We start from the raw sequence: 18,166 nt of genomic DNA, 5'->3' as shown, positions 1-18,166 counted from the left end.
AAAACCTGAGTCCCAGAGAACAGAGACGGAGAGTCTCTTACGTCTGTATCTCTAATTAGCAAAGAGCCTACTACACAGCCAGGACTCAGCTCACACACTTACGGGGAAACGGTCAACAGCTGAGCTTAGGACAAATTTTAAAATGCAGAAAAGCATGGAGCTCTGGGCTTTGCTCCTCCAAGACTCAGAGTCAACCTGGGATCATTGCATTTATTCTTGTAGACTGCATTCCTTCAAAGAAGGAATTCCTTCTACATGACTTGTTCTAGTTATCACTCAGGATCCAGAAAATTGAGCTGTTTGTCTTTCAGAGCTTAGGAATTTGCTTTCCTGCGGCTGCTGATTGATCGCCCTTGCTCCAGTTATACAAACATGGTGTCTGGGAGAAGTCAGAATGGAACGGGGAGGAACAGAGTTCCTAAACTCACAGCAGGAACATGGAGTCTGACCAGTGCACTTCTCCGGGGAGAAAACAACCACATGTTTGACTTTTATGGAAAAAAATCTCTGTAACCCCTTGGCACTCTCAGCGTAGCCCTTACTTCCTATGCTCAGAGAACACACGAGTTCCTTGGAGCCCTGTAGGATATTCTGTGAGGATGGGGATGATATTCTACAGAGGGGTGAGTTACTGACCAAGAGCAGTTCTTCTGGTGGGGAAAGTAGGAGGGGCACTTGGACCACAGAGCTCTGGGCCCCTGAAAGAAACACACCTAAGAAAGCCTTAGCCTCCTTCATAGTAAAATGGACTGGCTGGTTTGAAGTTTAAATGGAGGAGGAACAGAAGCAAAGGAAAGACTGAGAAAGAACACGTGGCACTTGGTCGCTGCTGCCACTGCCCTATCTTGGCCCTTCTCCAGCTGTGGGACTGGGGTCACTGGTGACTTTCTTTGAGTCCCAGTTCCTCATGAGTAAAAAAAAAACAAAATGGAGCAAAAATTAATGTTATGGAGTCTGAAGAGATGACTAGCAGTCAAGAGCACTTGCTGATCTTGCAGAGGACCCGAGTTCAATTCCATAGCTCCAGGGCATCTGACACCTCTGGCATCTGCAATTACCTGCTCTCGTGCATACACCCACACGTAGATAACATGTAGCTAGACATCATTAAAAACCATAAGGCTGAATCTTTAAAAATTCATGTTGTGAGGCACCTGACTTAGTATCCACCAAGAATATAGGCTACAAATTTTTTGAGTAAAATGGGGGCTTTCTCATTGAAACTAAGGCTAAGTAGTTGAAAAAGGTCAAAGTAAGAGGCAAAGAGGAAATTCAGGGAAAGAAAGAAAACTTTAGTCTCGAGCCCAACTGGTGCAAGTGGAACTCTAAGCAGGATTATGGGACATCATCACCAGAGGAGCTAAAAACCTGCTTATGCTAATGTAACCATATATGCAGAAATAACCTGAAATCCTGAGATGTCAAGAGCTTCACATTTGGGAGGAAGCAAGAGTGACAGCTGATCCATTGCTAACTGCAATCTGAGATAAAACAACCTTTAAACCAGGAAACCAAACCAATCAGAGCCTAAGAGCAGAGATAAGACAAGCTCCTTCATATGGTTCTGCAGGCTTTTCCTCTCCTTGACCATTTAGATAAAGTATGTATCTGATAGTTAAAGATACTCTCTAGCGAGAACTACTACTTATTTATTAATATATTTAATGTATGTGTGGGTGTGGGTGTGTGTGTAAGGGGTTCAAACTCAGGTCCCCACACTTTTGACCTATTTTCCCAGCTGCAGTAAGAAATATTTTTATTATTTAAAAAAATTAGTTGCATTTATTTGATGGTGGTGGGGTGTGCCAAGGTAATATCTATGAAGGCCAGAGGACAATTTTTCAGAGTTGAGTCTCTCCTTCTACCATGTGGGTTCCAGGAATAAGACTCGGGTTGTCAGATGTCCCTCAACAGAGGAATGGATACAGAAAATGTGGTACATTTACACAATGGAGTACTACTCAGCTATTAAAAACAATGAATTTATGAAATTCTTAGGGAAATGGATGGATCTGGAGAATATCATCTTGAGTGAGGTAACCCAATCACAAGAGAACACACATGTATGCACTCTCTGATTCAGAAGCTTGGAATACCCAAAATACAACCCACAAACCACAAGAAACTCAAGAAGAAGGAAGACCAAAGTGTGGATACTTCATTCCTTCTTAGAAGGGGGAACAAAATACCCAATGGAAGGAGTTGCTAAGACAAACTATGGAGCAGAGACTGAAGGAAGGACAATCCAGAGACTGTTCCACCTAGGAATCCTTTCCATAGTCAGTCACCAAACCCAGACACTATTGTGGATGCCAGCAAGTGCTGGCTGTCAGGAGCCTGATATAGCTGTCTCCTGAGAGGCTCTGACAGTGCCCAACTAATTCAGAAGTAAAGGCTCACAGCCATCCATTGGACTGAGCATAGGGTCCTAATGAAGGAGCTAGAGAAAGCACCCAAGGAGCTGAAGGGTTTGTAGCACCTTAGGATGAACAACAATGTGAACTAGTACCTCAGAGCTCCTAGGGACTAAATCACCAACCAAAGAGTACACATGGTGGGACTCATGGCTTTAGCTGCATATGTATAGCAGAGGATGGCCTAGTCGGTCATCAATAGGAGGAGAGGCCCTTGGTCCTGTGAAGGTTCTATGCTCCAGTGCAGGGGAATGCCAGGGCCAGTAAGCGGGAGAGGGTGGATTGATGAGCAGGGAGAGGTGGGAGGGAACATGGTTTTTTTGTTTTTTGTTTTTGTTTTGTTTTTGGTTTTGTTTTTGTTTTTTGGAGGGGAAACTGGGATAAGAGATATCATTGAAATGTAAATAAAGAAAATATCTAATTAAAAAAAGTAAAAAGAAAAGAATCTATATGGTAAAATTCTAAAAAAAAAAAAAAAGACTCAGGTTGTCAGGTTTAGTGTCAAATGCCTTTCTCCACTGAGCCATCTCTGTGGTCTTCTAAATTAGAAACACTTAGAATGAGAAGAAGTATAACAATCGTAGACTTACACCCACATCCATGATGGATCTTCAATACATAGCTATCACACAGGCATCATTCAGAAGCTATCTCTCTGTATACCCAACCCTGGGAAGAGACTGTAAATATTGAATGCATTAACAGAACTCTGGAGAGTCTGACATAAGAAAATGAGCTCCAGAGCTGAGAAAGGAGTGGGTAATCCCAGCACTTGTGAAGTAGAAACAGGGGACTGCCACTTTGAGGATAGCTTGAGCTACATAGCAAGAACCTGCCTAAAAATATATAAAGAAAAACGAGAGAGAGGTAGAGAGGGAAAGAATTGGAAAGAGAGAGAGAAAGAGAGGGAAAGACAGAGAGACAGAGACAAGGAAAAGAGACATGGAAATAGAGACAGAGGCAGGGAAAGAGACATGGAAATAGAGACAGAGACAGGGAAAGAGACATGGAAATAGAGACAGAGAGAGATTCTGCTAATATTAACAGTATGGCTTCCCAAAATTTTTTAAATTTCTAAGGTTCAGACTTATTGTGTGTAAAGTAAGCATTTTGAGTCCTACTTCTCACTTCACCAAGTTACAATGGTGACCAAATGAAATATAGGAAGGGAAAACTATATGGGCAGTAGTTATAATGAGGTCATAGGGTATTCAGAGACAAGGAATCTCCAGCAGACATCTACCAGTTAGCTGCTCACAGTTTTGTGTAAGCTGTTGAGATTATGTTCTTAGGAATTAATGAATTAAACAGAACTCCATACTTATTGTAGCTCACAGTTATAAACTAGCACTAAGATGGAAATAAAGACCTGTTACTTTTGTTCTCTCTCTCTCTCTCTCTCTCTCTCTCTCTTTCTCTCTCTCTCTTTGTTTTGATAATAACAAATAATAATCTCTTTCTCTGACTATGCCTTAGTAGTTCATACCCCAGTCAGCTTTCACTGCCAACTTGACACAGTCTAGAGACACCTGAGAAGGGAGCCTAAACTGAGGGACTGCCCAGATCACATTGGGCCACAGGCCGATGTCTGTGGGAGGTTATGTTTTCTTAACTGATACTGGAGGGCTTAGCATATTGTAGACAGTACCATTTCCTATATAGTTGATTCTTGGCTATATAAGAAAGCTAGCTAAGTTTTAGCTTACGGGTGAGTCAACAAGCAATGTTGCTTCGTGGTTTCTGCTTCAAGAACTGCTTGAGTTCCTGCCCTAATTTCTCTCAAAAATGGACTGTGACCCAGAAGTATGAACCAAATAACCCATTTCCTGCTCTTGGTTGCTTTTGGTCACACTGTTTTATCACAACCACCGAAAGGAATCAAACTAGTCTACCTAGGGAGCCCAGAAAACAGCTTTATTTCACAGGTTTCAAACCTTTCACATATTTAATTAATTTTATTTATCTTGGATCACTTCTCTGTGCTATAGAATACCCTTTTGGCAGCAGAGTAAAATGATTCAGCTCAGGAGTTATTTGTGCTGTCTAAGGTCCTGGAGAGGAAGAATATAGCTTACAACAAAAATTATGTGAGTCTAAGCCACAGGAGACTGAGCCATCCAGAGGGAGATGATGGATGGAAGAGCGGAACTAGAACATGGTTCTCCCCGTTCTCCCAGCCCTAAAGTCCTCTCTGGATGCCTGCATTTACATGTCAAAGAGCAACGGATTTAGCTCACATCAATTCAGGCCATTTGGATCTCTGAGGTCTCCTTTTAGTTGGCTATGTGGTTTGAGGAGCTAGGATGCAAACATATGTGTCCATTTTGATTTCAACTGTCTTCATCCTCATATGCAGATACTTTACTGAATGCTGATTAAAGAAAAATAGGCTATTTTACTTCCTTCTCTTACAGTTAGTCATTCTAAAAGACTAAAAGGGGTGGTGGGGAATGCCACAAATCCCCAATGCCATTAAACCTTTTTGGAGGAAGCAAGAACTGCTTCAAATGAGTGAGATTAGCTTTCTCTCCATGTTTACCCCCAACTGGGAGGTAGAACTGATATCAGAATGGAAAGTCACGCAGTAGGTACCTGCCAGAAGAAGGAATCCAGACAATTCATTTACTTCTCTCCCTTTCCAGTTTCTACTTAGAAAATTGGCTGGAGGTGTATGGAAACCAAGAACGTGACAGATGACTGACCTACTTATTTAGAAAATGAGCTAGTGTTGGAGCCCAGGAGTGCAGTGCAGACTCCTTAAAGGAGACAAAGTACTGGCTGGGCCCAGAGGAGTCTGTGGTTATTTACGGCCCGCCCCACTATCTCCCATCTGGTTTTAGCTTACCCTTTGCTGCTGCTCTCTGAATAGGTGTTTGTCACCATGGATGTCAATGCATGTGAGAGCCATTGCTTCTTGAGGGTAGAGCTAGAAGCCATACTAACTTTTATTTCCCTTACTTGTCTGTGTTCCTGAGAAATTAAGAGGAGGTGGTATCTGTACATTGTTGTGGATGGAAGTTTCATTAACTAAAACCTCTCTTGCTCACACTCTTCTAAGAGAATTTCCTGACATTTCTGCAGGAATGACATCCATTGCAGTTAGGTATGTCTGTGGTCCTTGCTAATAATACTTTTTGTCAGGAACTCTCAGAAACGTACCAAAGATGATTATAATTAGGAGAAGAATAGATGGTATTGAAATGATTTGGGGGCATTTTATCTATAGTAAATATAGGTGGGTTTTATAGGAACTGGGAATGGCGACTCACTTTAACTGCTTTTTAAGTCTCTCTCTCTCCCTCTTTGTCTTTCCAAAATTGTTATCTTTGCTTCTCCTTGGTAAACCTGATCTTATGTATTTGCTCTCTTCCTTTTCATTTTTACACAAGCTCTGCCCTTCTATCTAGTCCCAATCCCACTAGCTGTGACCTTAACACCTCACTTAAATGATCCTAGCATCAAATTTTAAATTGTGGGATTTGAACTGTTAACAGTAGCACTAAGATTTATGGTTTTTTCCAATATGAGGAAAAAAAGAGAATTAATATGTACATTGAATATCAGAGGATTCAAATTATATTTTTCTACTCCACTACTCAACCTGTTTTTGGGCCAGCAGCTGGGCCAGCAGGTGATTGCCACCATTACCGGAGGAGAAGTGGCCACTAGAAGATTCTATATTTTGTACTTCAGGTTTTCTGAGTTTTGTTTAGCAGTTCTAAGTTTAGTTTTGTTTGTTTGTTTGTTGGGATTGAATCTCAGTAGGAAACCCTTCTAGAAGTCAATGTTTTACATGTTGTATACACTAGGGGCAGGGGAACAGGGTTGATCCTCTCCTAGGGAAAATGCTTCCTGAAAGAACATTTGGAAGTCAAGAACTCATGAGACCATTACATAGATACACATTTAACATAAAATGTGATTTCTCTTATAGGCTAATATTTATTTTATTATCAGTAAGAGTGAGTTACATACTACACAAAGTATTGGATACAATAAGGAGGAAACAAACACGATTGGTCCAGAATTTAAAATTTATGAGATAAGTGCTGGCACAGGACTTAGTAAACCCCTCACCCATTCCATTCTATCCCCCAAAAGAATAACCTCCCAAGTTACAGAACCAAAAACAAAACCGTAACTCTAGTTCCCTCACATGGCGATGACTTCATGTTCTGGAATGTTTGGCAAGCATTACCTAGATTCCTCGCCTCCTATGACATATTTCTCAGCATTTCTCTTTACTTTGTCTATGCTTTTGCCTGTACCTCTTCCTAGGTAGGAACTTATGTGCTCTTTAACATATTCACTATTACCTAAGTACTGTGAGCCAAGGTGTTTCAGAGAGGGAGGAAGGGAAGGCAAGTGAGGGAGGAGAGAAAAGGCGTATCAAATAAGGGAACAAATTAAACTGCATATGGGCAAAATGGCTACATAGCTTCTCTACTTGATACATATGGTTATTATTAAACAGTGAATTGAGGATAAAACTCCAAAGCTCCTGACTGTGGGTTTTCTTCATCATTCTCTGCAATAAGCTTCCATTTAGAGTCCCAGATTCTCCTCAGTGGGGACAGCAGACACTTTTCAGTTCCAGGATGACTTATTGAGGCCACAGAAAGCTAATTCTTGGGTTATCAATTGCTTTCTTTAGCCACAGCACTCATTTAATGAGAAGTGTGTTTAACGCCAGAAGTAGCTTCGAAATTGTTGGCTTTGTGCTGAGAATGTCAAATGGATGCTGGAATGCATGTGGAGCAGAGACTCAACTGTGGAGAGTCTACATACCAAGACTTACTGCCCAAACCTGCCTAGAGTTCGCTAGCCCTGGCGTTTGGATGCTTGGATGCTCCCAGCTGAACCCTCCACTCTCTACTTTCCGGCATCCACAAGTCTAATGGAAAAGAAGCCCTCCCCAGTTGCCTTTTTCTCTAGTTAATTTCTTGTAGGATCTTAAGATGAACTTCCTTGCCTTGCCTCGTGATGAGCTCTGAAATGCCTTCTGTAACCCAGGATGACAGCAAAGATTTGGCTTGATTATCCTTCATGCTGTGTTTCCTAGCCAGTGGGCTAATTTTCCTAGGCTGAGCGCCTACTTCTTTCCTATTTCCCCCTCCCGCTTTATTGCCCTTCTCCTTGTGTCCAATTATCTTCCAAATCTGCTAAATCCCCAGGAAGGGAAGGAAATGCCTGCTAGAGGATACAGTTTCAGGAGTGAAAGTCATTCCTCCAAATTAACTGACCGTTTAAATAATTCTCAAACCATCTCTTGTATGATAGCATAATTTGGCAAATCCCTAGAAGGGAGTGCTTATTAGCTTATCAATTGATTTGTTAATGGGTGCCTACTGCTCTTCAGGAAATAATCAATCCTTCTCATTGACATGGATTTTATACAGAGGAAGCATCATTCAAGTGAAGTCTATGTTATTAAATGGGATAAAAGAAAAACTTTTTCATTAACTCACCTTCATGCATTTGAAATAAAAACGGGCTAAAAGTTCAATGTTTACAATAAAGCATGGTTGTATATGGAATATAAGCAAAGAGAGTTCTGCCTTTTGAAAGGTGTCCTCTATATAAGAGAGAGTGTCTATATAAGTGTGTGTGTGTGTGTGTGTGTGTGTGTGTGCACGTGTGTGTCTGTTTACATGAACAACCCTGCTCTATCCATGGGACATAGGCTCCTGAGCCTGATGGTCTCTGTATCTGCTGATTTGATTTAAAGATTAATCTGACCTTCAACCCAGAACTATATCAACCTCAGAAGCCCAGATTACAGGCCATTTCCTAGGTGAATCACAGGTCTCCTTCAAAAATAAGAAGCAAGTACTCCTGTCCATTGACCACAGTTTAGACCCAACCCTTTCCTACATCCCGGATCCACTTTCAGCCTAGCTGTGCTCTCCTGCAGGAGAGAAACACCAGCAGCCCTGGGCTCACACACTAAGTAAGCTTCATTCTTTCTCAGGCAATTTACTCAAGGGAAACTGGTGAGCAGGGGAAGGAGGGGGAAGGAATGCTAAACAAACACTACATACTCTTTTCCTGGAAAGGTCATCCCACTTTTTCTAATTTCTCGGATTTAAAAGAATGTATTTTCTTCTTGTTACCATAGAAACTGCAACTAACATAGACGTTTGTTGTTGCTGTTGCTTCCCCCCCTCCAAATAGTTTCTAGTCCAATTTTAATACATTTGACTTCTCCTTTGGAGCAAGACTACTCACCTCCCATTGGCTGTCTTATATATTAGAAGACTATATATATGTGTGTGTGTATATATATTGCTTTAACTTTAAAATTATATAGAGATATAGTAAATGTCTGTATATATAATGCAGCCATTAGACTGCAGAAGCATGCCTTCCTGCCTTCTTTTGTGGCCTCACAGCCCTGCCCTTGAGGCATCTTTCCCACCCTCCTCACCCTGCACTGACAAGGCAAGGCCAGCCAATCACACAGTCAGTTTGTAAGCATAATCAATTTGAGGTCTCCATATCAGGAACCATCTGGGTGAGCGTGTAACAGCGGGTTCGTTCCTTGGGTATTTTCAGACATTCGGCTATTCCAATTAATGTGAATAAAATATTTCAATTTTAAATGATTTTTTTCCCATTGTTTAAGAAACAGCTCAGAAAGATTTTAGATGTTTGGCATTTCTAATTGTTTGGGAAAGTCAAAGGCTGATTTTTTTTTTCCCTCATGATTTGGAAGCACAAGGGTGGAATTGAAATGAATTCTGTTTAGAAGCACAGTGTATTCATTGTATCTCTTATTGAGAATGTCTAGCTAACACAGCAGTACTCTAGAAAGGAGAGGTCAGTAATGTTAAATAATGCATTTACTTAAAAACCCAATGGTGGCTGCCTTATAAGCAGCTTGCTGGTTTTTCCCAACCAAATTCTGAAGTCATTAGAGAATAAGAATTAAAACAGTAAATAAGACCAGTCAAATCCCCATGAAGGGGTGCTTGCATGTCTTTTTCTTTTTAGCCTAGTTTACAGAGCAATCTATCACCTAGTCTTTGCACAGGCAGCTTTGTGTTGAACAGGATATTTTTGTGACTTAGACTGACAGTGACTCGGTAACCCTTTATTACAAAGCAGTCAGAAAGAACAAGAGAAAGTGAAGGTCCTTCGCCAACAGATCCACATAACCAAACCAACATGAGTGAAAGAGCTAGCAACACAGCCTGTGGTTCGCCTGTGTTTGGGTATCTTGGAGCAAAGCTGCTATGGAGAAATGTGTAGGTGTCGGGGATGCCGTGTGGCTACAGAGGATGAAACTCAACTCACGGGGCGGTGTTTTGAAGCCTGACTAGATGACTACTTGATTAACTCCTTATAAAACTCAGAGCGCACAAAGCGGGGCAGAGAATCCTTCTCCATCAGGGCGAAGATCCTTTTCTGGGCCAGGTCAAAGCTGTGAGGGGAAGGTTCCACCAGGTTCTTCATGGTGATGTTTTTAGTGAAGTGGTCAATGTTCACCTGTGGGCCAGGAAACAGGGTCACTGAGTCAGCTCAGCCTTCAGGATTCGATGAGGGCACGCACGAGTTGGGTAGAGTTCTCACCAGCAAGATGAGAGATAAGAGGACTGCCGTGCAAAGTAAGAAATGCCACTGCTGTTTCTGAAGAACTGATACTGGCATGAACATGTGATTCAGATTCAGATCCAACCAGTATTAGACTCCTACTAGATGTCCTCTACCAGTACCCAATTTATGAATATGCTATTTCATCCATCAGCAACCTATTATATATATATATATATTATATATATACATATATATACATATATATACTTATATATATAAGGTTAAGTGGCTTGAGATCATCTCTCTGTTAAGTGTTTTCAAATCTGGAGAAACAAATTTGAATGCAGATGAATTGATGCTGGATTTCATGTTTCTATCCCATTAAGTTTCCTGCTTTTGATGACAGTGACAGAGAACAAGTAATTTGTGGCCAGGGACCCATAACCTTTTTCAGAGCTTTAGAACTGTTGCTTCCTGACAACAAATGAGGAAGGAGTAGTTCTGATGACATGACACATATAGCCATGAGCTAGCACTTTATCTACTAAGTGGTAAATCTAGGCCAGGGAATGAACCCAGGACCTTCTGCATACTAGCATGAGCTCGGTACCCTATGCCCACATCCCTCTCTTAAGAGGGCCAGCTAGGGATACTAGATAACCAGAGGAATAAATATCTGACGTTGTATCTACAAGATGTATCACACATGCAAAAGAAGAGATGGTAGGAATCTTTCCCCTTACAACTCATCTATAATAGATTGTCGACTACACAGGTGGCTTGCTCAATTACCTATGTGCTTAACTCTAAACCTTGGTGACAACTTAGTGTCCACACTGGATTCAAGAGACCCATGTGGGATGATGGGTCCTGGTCAGATAGACTGATCTGGGTGTGGCCATCCTGGAATTTTTCAACAAGCTTTTCAGTTTGGTTTCATTGATAGCAAAGATGAGGGCATACAAACTTCCCCAGAGCTTCCTTGAAACCAGTGCATATCTGGTCTTTAGGTGTCAATTAGTGGTATATTGGGTTTAAAAAGCTTTTGCACTGTTAATGTGGATTACTTTGGTTTTCATGAATGGGAGTCCTGTTGCCTCAACAAAGGACAAATATCAAAGGCTAGTGCCAGGGGACTCACCGGCATCAATTAGTTCAAACATTCATGTGTGTTTTTCTACTCTTTAATTTAATTCTCACAACTTTACAAAACAGTTGCAGTCATCCTGGGGAAGAAATCAATCCCCTTGTTCTATCCCAAATCTTGTATTGGCCTCCTTCCTGTTTAAAGTTGGTTGCGTGGTACTGAAGTGAGACTCCAGCAGCTGTTGGCTTCACATTTGTCTGTACAGCACTTAAATCAGGCCCCTGACCCTAATCACATGGCCTTTGTATTCAGCAGGAGCTTACTATATGCTCCAATCACAAGTGTGCGTAGCCTTTAGCTCCAAATGTCCTGTCTGCAGCCCATGAAGCCATACCTGGGAATGTGATGATCTGGCTCTTAAAGAGCTGAGCTCAGCCACCTGCCCACCAGTACCAACCTCTTTAGGGGCCTCTGTCTGGATGAATTCTTCATAAATTTGCTTTGCCTTCTCTGCCATTTTGATGGGGGACTTGATTTTCTTGTAATTCTCACAGGCAGCCCAGAACTCAAGGTTTTCCTCACTGAATTCAGACTTCAGGAAACTTTTGAAGCTGGCAAATCCATCTGGTGGGTAAAAAGTCAATAGGGAAATTTCATTAATTGACTTGACAATGAATCTCAGTCTAGCTAAGCAGCCCAGTCTTACTTCCAATACATTCCGCCATTGATGTAAAAAAAATCTTACAAACAGAAATTCATTTAATTCTCAGTATACACACAAAGAACAGGTACTGTAAGTGACCTATTTTGTAAATGAGGTCACAGAAGTTAAGAGACTCTTCCCAAATGCCCAGCGAGTAAGTACAGAACCAGGACTCATTCTGCAGTCTCACACATGTGTCTATTATCCTCAGGTACTTTTCAAGAGACGTGTGATTCTGTTTCTTGGATCAGGAAATGTCCATTAGGAGCTGGGTGCTCTCTCCTGTACTTGAATTGAGAGAAAAACAGAAGGGTAGAGCAAAGATGCTAGAGATGATGGGGGAAAGGCTCCATGATGCTGTCCTGTGCACGGATTGTCGTTCATCCTCATCTGCCTTATCCCTTTGTTCAGATGCAGGCAGGCTGGGACAGAATGAGAGACAACAGAGAACAACTCTGCTCGCCGTGCACTCAGACACTGGAGAGCGGGCTTTACCTCAGAGTCTGTCACACAAGGGAATGCAGTGTACATTCAGGCGACAAATATGTAGAACACTGAGAACTCACATCAGTGCTGATGACAGGCAGGACACGTGGCAATTGCAAAGAAAACTTTCCTTTTTAGTGGTGAAAATTGAATTATGCATGCTAACACAAGCTCTCTACCACAAAGCCATGTTCCTAGGCCCAGAGAATATAAATCAAAACTTGGCTTGTCAAACTAAATAATATTTGGAATGACTGCCAGAAAAATAGTATCTCATTTCTTTTTTACAGTTGCATTTTTGAGTAAGTCACTATGGTAAATGAAATAAGCTTGGTTCCCTAGGAAAGTTTAGAGGTTCCAAGGGAAGAAGAAAGAAAAATAAATAATAAAAGAGAAGACTCAGTGCACATCTTTACATCTGTGCAAGGAAGGCAAACCTTTGAAGAGCGGCAATGGAGGAGTCATAGCAGGAGCCTGACTTCAGTTAGGAAGGGGAAATACAAAAGAAGAGTTAGGAAAGAAGAATATTCAAATTGATGTCTGAATGCTGGGACCAGGGGAAGTAGTCACATACACAGAGCTATTACGTCCATCAGTTAGTTAACTTTACGTCTGTGTTTAGAGAATGTAGCATAACAACTGTGAGTCTGTATATAGACGTAGATGCTATCTGGGTACCTATGACAATTCCTGGACCAAATCCTTTCCTCTTTCTTTCTCGCCCTTCTAGAACCTTCCAAATGATAAATGGAGAGAATTCCTAAAGAGGATTTAACAAGGTATTAGAGATGAAAAAGAAAAAAGAATATGCCGTTTTCCTTCTCTTATTAAAGAATATGTGTGTGTGTCTGTATCTGTACACATATTCATAAAACTGTTCAAACCAAATCCTAACATCCGCATCTCTAAGAAGAGAATCATGCTATTACAAAGGAAATTGGAGGTTTCTAAAGGGGAAGGAACATTATAGTTTCTTATAGCATGACCTGGTGTGCCACTTGCCTCCTGAGACAGAAGACAGAAATGACTGCCATCAACTTCAGGGAACAGGCTTCCCCTTACCTGTCTCTTCCAGGACATGTCTATCATTCATTATTTCTGTTTAGTTACCATATTCACATTCTAAGTCAGTTTTCTGACCCAATATTAATTTATTTCTCTTTTCCTTGAAAACTTGTTGCCGTCTTGTCTGTAAACAGTAAATTTTTATTTATTGGCCATTTACTGGTTTATGAATTGCACAAATTACATGTGACGATAAAACCAGAGACACAGATCTATTTTTAATATGTATGTGTATGTATGGTAGCTGTGCATGAGTATTTGTGTGTAATCATGTGTGTGGGTATCCAGGTTGTTCTTGGATCCGGATGCACATGTGTGTGCGTCCATGGGGAGACCTAAGGTTGATGTCTGGAACCTTCATTGCTCTTCTACCTCCTTCTTTGTGCTATGAACCCTCAGTCAGACCCAGAGCTTGCTGATAAGGCTAGGTTCCCTGGCTAGCTTGTTCTGGACTTTTCCTGTCTCCACCCTGAGGGGTGTGGAATTACAGATGGGTCGGCACTGCCACTTGGTAGTTGCACGGACTCTGAAGATTCTGACTCTGTTCCTTCTTTTTTGTCATGCAAAACCCAGTTTTTAATAGTGTAAACTATCCATTCTCTATAAAAATCAATACCAAGTACATTACTTTTGCATTACAAAGTGTGGCTGCCAGTTCTTACATATGAATACAAGACAGTGCAACTTTTAATACCTCATTAAAGAGACATTGTCCTAAATCCTATCTTTTGCAAGTCTAGTTTCTAGGATAAGAATTACATAAAATATTATCCCAATTTAGAAGTTGCTTTAAATCTGGGCAATGGTGGCACACTTACATTACAAGATAGCACTTAACCACTGAGCTATCTTCCCAATACCTTTTTAACCCTCCTGTGCTGTTCATGTTATTTCCAACTGCCACACTCAATTCTTAAGAAAAAGAATGGCCAGGTTGGAAATTAACAGGGATTAGGTTCAGTATTGATTCCAGGACCCAAATAATTTAATCTTTCCTCTGCACTTCTAGGACACTATTGGGGATCGATAGTAGAAATATCCGGGAACATGAGCTTGCTTGAAAAGCAGTTTTCTCTAGGAACCTGGCTGACTACTTGAATTACTTTGAAATCCTCTGATAAAATCAGACATGTTTCTTTTTCCTATCCCTACTGTAGTCTCTTCTGTATTATTTGACATTATTTAATGATAATTGGTCCACATATACATTAAGAGAAATAAGATCCACCTTTATCCTTGTCCTGGCTATTTCACTGTTTTGCGAATGAATGTGTTGGATGCTCTTTATTGAAATGGAAAACCTTTCAGGTTGCTTTTTAGTTACCAGGAAATAAAGTCTTATAAGCATCCACATAACCAGAACTCAGACGTCAGAGGAAAAAGTAATTCCATAGAATATGCCTGTGGCAAATGCTCAGCCCCAAACACCCAGAGCCCAAGAGCCCAAGAGCCCCAGAGCCCCAGAGCCCCAGAGCCCCAGAGCTCCAGAGCCCCAGAGCTCCAGAGCCCCAGAGCTCCAGAGCCCCTCAGCTCCTGTACTGGCTGGTTTTGTGTGTCAACTTGACACAGGCTAGAGTTATCACAGAAGGGAGCTTCAGTTGGGGAAGTGCCTCCATGAGGTCCAGCTGTGGGGCATTTTCTCAATTAGTGATCAAGGGGGGTAGGGTCCCTTGTGGGTGGTGCCATCCCTGGGCTGGAGGTCTTGGGCTTTATAAGAGAGCAGGCTGAGCAAGCCAGGAGAGCCAAGCCAGTAAGGAACATCACTTCATGGCTTCTGCATCAGCTCCTGCTTTCTGACCTGCTTGAGTTTCAGTCCTGACTTCCTCTGGTGATGAACAGCCATGTGGAAGTAAGCTGAATAAACCCTTTCCTCCCCAACTTGCTTCTTGGTCATGATGTTTGTGCAGGAATAGAAACCCTGACTAAGACAACTCCAGAGCCCCAGAGCCCCTCAGCTCCACAGCCCCTCAGCCCACCTATTATCAGAAACTCTGAGTCACCTATTCCTCTTCTCTGTAAAATTTTGAGATAAAGATCAGTTCTCCCAAAGACTGATATTTCAGGCTTGGGAACACTTGTCAGGATTCCTCGGTGACCTGAGCATTCTATTCACAGCAGGGAATGAACTTATGAACCAACTGTCCATTGCAGAGACCCATGTCCTGAATACTGGTTTTATCTCTCTGGTGAATTCCACAGTACTATTTCAAGGCTTTTTGTCAATGTACACACTTTAAACCAAAACACATATATAGTTTTATGCCCTATTGGTCTGGGAGCTATTTAAAGCTACTCTTTCTTACATCTGGCTCCTGAGCACTCTCTATGAGGCCTCTCTTAGTAGAGTACTACACAGTCCCTTCCAGTCAACTTTCTACTCCATAGACTTTGGTTTTCTATTTGTCATTTCCTCAGAGACTTTTACTGTTGAATTCCTATCACCCCTGCATGTTATCTAGTTAGTTAGTTAGTTAGTTAGTTAGTTAGTGTTTTGAGTCACAGTTGAAAAGAATCCAGGTCAAATATCTCTACTCTACAAGGTACACATATCTTTTGTAAACCATGGATTCTACATGGGTACTTCATACCACAGACCTCCAGCACATAACCCCAAGAAAGCATTATGGGGCCTGTGTGAGCCAGCACAGAGCCTCAAAATACCTCTCAGCATACCCAGGCACCACCCACTACACAGGACTCTGATGAAGTTCATCTAATGACTGGCCGGCTTAAGCACTCTATGAGTATGGTACCCATACGTCATATGGCACCCATACATTGTAATCTCTGAGCTGGCCCTAGTGAGTGATAGAAGTTTTTGACATTAGGTAGATCAGAGTAATGCCCCTGTATGGAGAGTGGGGAGGGTCGGAGGGAACCATCTGTGAAAGCCCTTGGAGGATCAAAAGAGCATTAAACAAATCCAAGAATCCAAGTCAGATTGTCATAAAATATTGAAAATGAGATGAGTACGAATGCTCCATTGGAGACAGGGTGGGGAGGAGACAGAGATGGCATTGGTAATTTATAAGAACCATAACATGGCTTATTGGTTCGAAGCTCAGCTCTGGCTTTAGACCCAAGACTGCTCCGTAGTGATTCCTGGCACACCTTATTATGACATAACACAGACAAGTTATTGAGCCTGTTGGAGTCTCTGTGACTTGCCAAAGGAAAGAAGTGATGAGACCTACATGACAGAGCTGTGGTGAAGACTAAATCATTCACACACATGGCTCTCTTACGGGGCCACGCATAATTTTCATGAAGTTCAGTACACACTGGATTTTCTCATCACTATTTATAACAATTAAAAATTATTATCTCCCATAATTACAAGCCCAACACAAATGTTATATCATCTGTGACAGCTTTCCCCCACTGCCATCTAATCACTCCTGAGGGTTTTTGTCAATGGAGAAAGACAGCACTTTCTCTCTCGCTCCCCCTCTCGCTCCCCTTACCCCCCCAAGACTGCCTCCTAGTTCAGCCATCTTTTCCATGAGGCTTTTAACTATTTGATTTCTCCTTGTCTTCACTTCCCCATTTCTACCTCCTTCCTCAGATAGATGCACTTATTACTTAATAGTGCATCTCAGTGGACTAGGAAATCCCTCCAACCCCTAGGACCAAAGAACTTTCTTTTTTAAGACAGGGCTTCTCTGTGTAGTTCTGACTGTCCTGGAAATCTCTCTCTAAACAAGGCTGGCCTTGAACTCAGAGATCTGCCTGCCTCTGCTTCCTGAGAACTGGGATTAAAGACATGCACCGCCACATCCAGCAGGACATGAGCTTTAAAGGAAAGCAAATACCTCAGTTTTGTTACTGTTGTATTTTATGCCACAGGCAAGCTACCCTTCTCTCTGAATAATGGATTATTTTTCTGAGAAAATAGAGGTGGTTGTTGCACCCAAGTCACAAGATTACTGCAATCACCAAATAGACCAATATATGCAAATTGCTTAGAATAACATATAGAACATATGAATGAAGAATACCTCTTTTATATCACTCATTTTATGATCACCATTGTAGGTGAAAATGATGATGAGCATGTGGACCCATGGACCCATGACACAAAAGGAAGAAAACTGAAAAGCAAAGGAAGAGAGCCAAGGCCAACTGTGAAGATAGGAGCCAAAGGATGAGCCTGGAGTCAGATGCTTCGTGGCTCGAGCGAGAGACAGTATGGCCCACGGGGTGTCTGAGGAAATACTCTGACCTTTTGCAACTCTTGGGAAAAGAGAACCCAAATAAAGACTGTGCTGTTACAGACTGAGTTTCGTCCCTGTTTGCTCTTAAAAATGCTCATGTGGGAGAATCCATATCCCTAGTGATGCTAGGGTGGAATTATGCAAGCCCCCATGTGCAGTCTATTTTTGTTTTTAAAGATCAACATACTTGCTATGTGCCCTATAGACCTAACAAACAAAAACAGATGGCTCCTGTCTCAGAACTGATGACAAAATTTATAACAATCTGATGTATTTTAAGAACAAAGTCAAAGACTCCACAAATGATTAAAAATCATTTGTAGGGCTAGTGATATGGCTGAACTGGTAAAGGCATTTGCTGTGCAAACCTGATGTCCCAAGTTCTGTTCCAGAACCCTCAGTGAAAATAGAGAAAGTTGTCCTCAGATCTCCTCACACATGTGCATACATGCACACACACACACACACACACACACACACATATACACACACATACACATATACACACACATACACATACACACACACACACACATACATACACACACATACACACAGACACACACACAGACACACAGACACACATACACACACATACACATACACACACATACACACACACATACATACACACACAGACACACACACATACATACACACA

The 18,166-nt window shown here is 41.6% G+C and overlaps 1 protein-coding gene across 1 annotated transcript in view; it reads right to left on the bottom strand.

Moving 5' to 3' along the window:
* Window positions 1-6,331: 6,331 nt before the first annotated feature.
* Window positions 6,332-18,166, bottom strand: part of Rgs5 (regulator of G protein signaling 5) — a 40,245-nt gene continuing 28,410 nt past the window's right edge. The window contains exons 4-5 of the mRNA XM_031388651.1: window positions 11,495-11,661; window positions 6,332-9,902 (exon numbers count right to left, since the gene is read on the bottom strand). Of these exons, the coding sequence (XP_031244511.1) occupies window positions 9,741-9,902; window positions 11,495-11,661 (329 nt within the window). The 3' untranslated portion in view covers window positions 6,332-9,740. The remainder of the gene's footprint in view (window positions 9,903-11,494; window positions 11,662-18,166) is intronic.

Source organism: Mastomys coucha, unplaced genomic scaffold (assembly GCF_008632895.1).
Source record: "Mastomys coucha isolate ucsf_1 unplaced genomic scaffold, UCSF_Mcou_1 pScaffold1, whole genome shotgun sequence".
NCBI classification, from domain to species: Eukaryota; Metazoa; Chordata; class Mammalia; order Rodentia; family Muridae; genus Mastomys; species Mastomys coucha.
Note: the sequence above shows the minus strand (reverse complement) of the source record. Positions and strands in the feature narration are given on the sequence as shown.